This window comes from Miscanthus floridulus, chromosome 6 (assembly GCF_019320115.1).
Source record: "Miscanthus floridulus cultivar M001 chromosome 6, ASM1932011v1, whole genome shotgun sequence".
NCBI classification, from domain to species: domain Eukaryota; kingdom Viridiplantae; phylum Streptophyta; class Magnoliopsida; order Poales; family Poaceae; genus Miscanthus; species Miscanthus floridulus.
Genome location: NC_089585.1, coordinates 138,308,031 through 138,311,886, shown reverse-complemented (window position 1 = coordinate 138,311,886; position 3,856 = coordinate 138,308,031). Strand labels below are relative to the sequence as shown.

General features: G+C 45.7%; 1 protein-coding gene across 1 annotated transcript; it reads right to left on the bottom strand.

Moving 5' to 3' along the window:
- Positions 1–472: 472 nt before the first annotated feature.
- LOC136459838 (protein LURP-one-related 11-like) lies at positions 473–1,260 on the bottom strand. The gene has a single exon (XM_066459669.1). The coding sequence runs from the start codon at positions 1,258–1,260 to the stop codon at positions 649–651; it is 612 nt and encodes a 203-aa protein (XP_066315766.1). The 3' UTR covers positions 473–648.
- Positions 1,261–3,856: the final 2,596 nt, after the last annotated feature.

Genomic DNA, 3,856 nt, shown 5'->3' with positions numbered 1-3,856 from the left:
ACCAAAAAAATATATCGCAATGACATATGGTAAACGATCGAATGTTTGAACAGTTCACCTCAACAAAATTACGCAAGTCAACTCTGTTATATGAAGTATGAACCGTTATGATTGCATATCTGAAATTTCATAACATAGGTTCTTCCACGCATGTTTATACTCCAGAGCAGTAATTTTATCATACATGGCACAAATTATCTCCGATTATGTTGAGCTCAAATTTTATTGAGTATATACTTTTGTGTAATGAAATATTTGCTACCTGTAGTAGCTCCTGGATTTGTGAAGTGACACAAGAATTTACTTTCATATTATGCTGAGGTTGTTCATGCTAAACTTATGACCCAATGATAGGATGTTCAGAAATGAAAAAGTGAAACTAACGTCTGTAATGGGAAAATGTCTGCTTCAGAAGATTATGTATATATGGCCAGCATACAGTTGTACATCTGTAGAATCCGGATAAAAAAATACATCCACCAAAAAGTGGAAAGTGTCCTCAAATTGGTGGGAAAAATGGCCAACTACGTACCTATGAAACACGCTCTCACACTGTATCCTCCTAAGAATCAGTCTAGCTGATCGAGAGAGAGAAAACGCATGAAGAAATCACATGCTTGGCTGTGATGAAGTCATCGCCATCGGCCATCACAAGCAACGGTTCATGAGGCCACAGACGACGACCAAGCCCAGCACGAGGAGATGGTCCGTCCCCGGCGCCACCGTCAGCGTCAGGACGTCGTCTCCAAGAACCACCCCGGCCGGCGTCTGCTTCCGCGCGACCGCCGCCACAGCAACGCCGCCGTCGGCGGCGCCGCTGAAGATTCTGTAGTCCGGCTTGCGCGAGCACCCGCCGACGATCGCGTACGTCCTCCCGCTGCCATGCATCGTCACGGCGGCTCCGCCGCCCGGAGCCTTGCGCACCGCGAACCACGGCGTCATCGTCTCCTCGCCGCCGCCGTCGGACTCGGATTCGGAGTACCGGCAGGCCTCCCATCTCCTGAACATCCCGAAGCAGCTCCGTCTCCTGATCCCGACGAGCGTCCTGCCGTCGCGGTCCATGAGGAAGGCCTCGCGGCCGCCCCTGCAGCAGTAGTTGTCGACGCGGAACGCCACGCCGCCGTCCGCGCCGTACACCGTGCAGCCGTTGCCGTTGAACACCAGCGACTTCATCCACACCGTGTACACCTGCTGTCCCTCATCCGTGGAGGAGGGCGGCGCCGGCGACGAGGCTGCGGGCAAAGGCTGGATCTTGGCCATCGGGAGGGGCGAGAGGGCGCGCTGGTTGCTCTGCCGCTGGTGATGAGGATGTGTGATGGTGCCGGGTGTACATGGCTGCTCACCCATATATATTTCGGAGGCCAGATTAAAATTATAAACGGCTCATCGGGAACTTGTGTTCTTATACGCGTCATGCAAAATATGATAGAATAGTGCTGTACCAAAAATTGTTTATGCATGCATGTTCCATCTATCGAGCTCCTTTTCTTTGTATGTACAACAGAAGTACTCCTAGTCAGCAATGAGCAACTTCGATTCATTATTGGCATCGATCACGTTTACCAGCTGTCTCTGGGGTTTTGATTGATTATTAATCGTACTCGTACGTAGGATGCTGAAGAAGGCAGCAAAATGCTTCATGGTTATACCATGATTACAGGCAGGTACCTACGATTACTATCCGCACGCACTTATCTTGGAGTAGTGTTCTAGAGTTCATTTCAGACATTTACTTCTCTAGCCGCCAGTGGAGAGTGATTGTGAGTGCGTGCTTGTGTGGGGGTGGATTGAGGTGAAAAGTTAAAAAATTTATATTTTAATCCCAATTCACCTCAATACATGTAAACTAGGGTGGATTAGAGTGCAGCCAAACAATGACTAAGTGCAGCTATGTAAGTGTAACTACCTAACTAGCTACATATTTGAGCTTAATTGCAGCTATCCATGGACCATGGTCTTTTGGCAATTGGCATGGGCTCGCTTCATCAAACGCAGTTCAGGATCCCAACTAACCTCAGAGTAATGGGAAACATGTGCGACCAGATTTCAACATCGATCTCATTGTTTTTGCACTACTGCGGTATGTACTACTCCTCAGTAGGTTCAGTTTCCATTTGCTTCTTCCATCTTCCATGGAGTTATGTGCATCAGTGCATGGTGGCCGAATTCTATCCTTGTTCATGTTCATCGCATCCTTCTGCTCGATGTCAGCACCAGGGGCCACCCACAAACTTTGTTTACAGAGCACTGTTTATCCACATATTTTTTTCCAAAAGGGAAGTTTTATTGATACCTCAATTGTTTGGATGATAGTTTCTGCGGCTGATAAGCCGGCTGATGCTGATTTGTTGTGAGAGAAAAACACTATACCATGACTGATAAGCCGGCCGATAAGTTCGAGCTAAAAAGCCGGGCTAAAAAGTACCGTTGGCTGATTGGTTGTGAGAGAAAAATACTATACCATAGCTGATAAACCAAGCTGATAAGTTCAAGCGAACAGGCAGGCCTCTGCCTGGACGGCACACAACCCTACACAAGAACGGAAATAAAAGGGATACATTAATGGCTATCAATTCAAAGACTACCGTCATCCATGTGCCTCGATAAAATATTCCTTGGCCACCTTCTCCCAGAAATGTGAGGCCGCTACAACCATATCCTGTCTTCTGGAGAATAGCCCAGGTACGAAGCCAATGCGAGAAAATAACCCGTAAAAATGACATTTGTTTGTTTTCAAATACCATTGTATTTCTGCATAACCACATAGTCCAACAAGTAGCAGCGGCTTCAAGAAGTACTAGATACTTTAAGTCTTATCTAATCCCTCGTAGCCAAGTGCCAAATATATTGGACACGCTACATGGCAGTGCATGATAAACAACAAATAAAAACTCGTGTCCTGTTCACGGGACTGATAAGCTATGACTGGAAGTACTGTTCGCTGATTTGTTGTGAGAAAAAAATATTGTTCGTTGATTGAAAAAATACGGTTTATAAGCCAAGCGAACATGACGTCGATTACAGTATCATTACAGGCAGGTATGATTAATACAGTAATGTTATAGAGTTCATTTCAGACGTTACTTCTCTACTAGCCTAACAATACAGTAATGTTCCAGTCCACAGGGCGTCAGGTATGCAACTCTCTCAGAACAAAAGTTCAGTTAAGGTTCTCATTACTACAACTGCAAATACATAGCGCTGTTCGGCTGGTATTAAATCAGCTTTTGCTGATTTGTACGGCTGATTTGCTGTGAGAGAAAATACTGTTCCACGGCTGATTTATATAGATTAAAGTTGGCTGAATAGCACAGACGAACAGAGAAGGTAAACCTCTCTGTCCATGTTCTTTTGGCATTGGGCAGGGCTCACTTCATCCAATGCAGGTCATCAGGATCCCAACTAACCTCAGAGACTCAGAGTAACGGGAAACATGTGCGATCAGATCTCAACATCTATCTGATTGTTTTATTCAGTACCTCTGTACTACTCCTTAGTAGGTTTAGTTTCCATTCGCTTCTTCCATAGAGTGATGTGCATGGCGGCCGATTTCTATTCTTGTTCATGTTCGTCGCATCCTTTAATTTTGCGTGATGTCAGCACCAGGGCCACCCACAAATTAAGATTTGTTTACAGACCACTGCTTATCCACACATGGCAGATTGGCAGTATACATCAAATAAAACTCTATTAGTATTTCCCTAATAATCCACCTAGAGTGCATGCACTTGTGTGTGTCTTTGCGATGAAGTGTTGTTTCCTGCTTTTCGGGAAGCGGCAGTCTCGTAAAGGCCCGTTTGGCTCGTTGAATCTGGGCTAAAACTGCCTGAAAACACTGTTATCACTGAATTGTTGG

Bases quoted from the DNA above. Each gene is read 5' to 3' on its own strand.
- LOC136459838 (XM_066459669.1), bottom strand. From the start codon at position 1,260: ATGGCCAAGATCCAGCCTTTGCCCGCAGCCTCGTCGCCGGCGCCGCCC.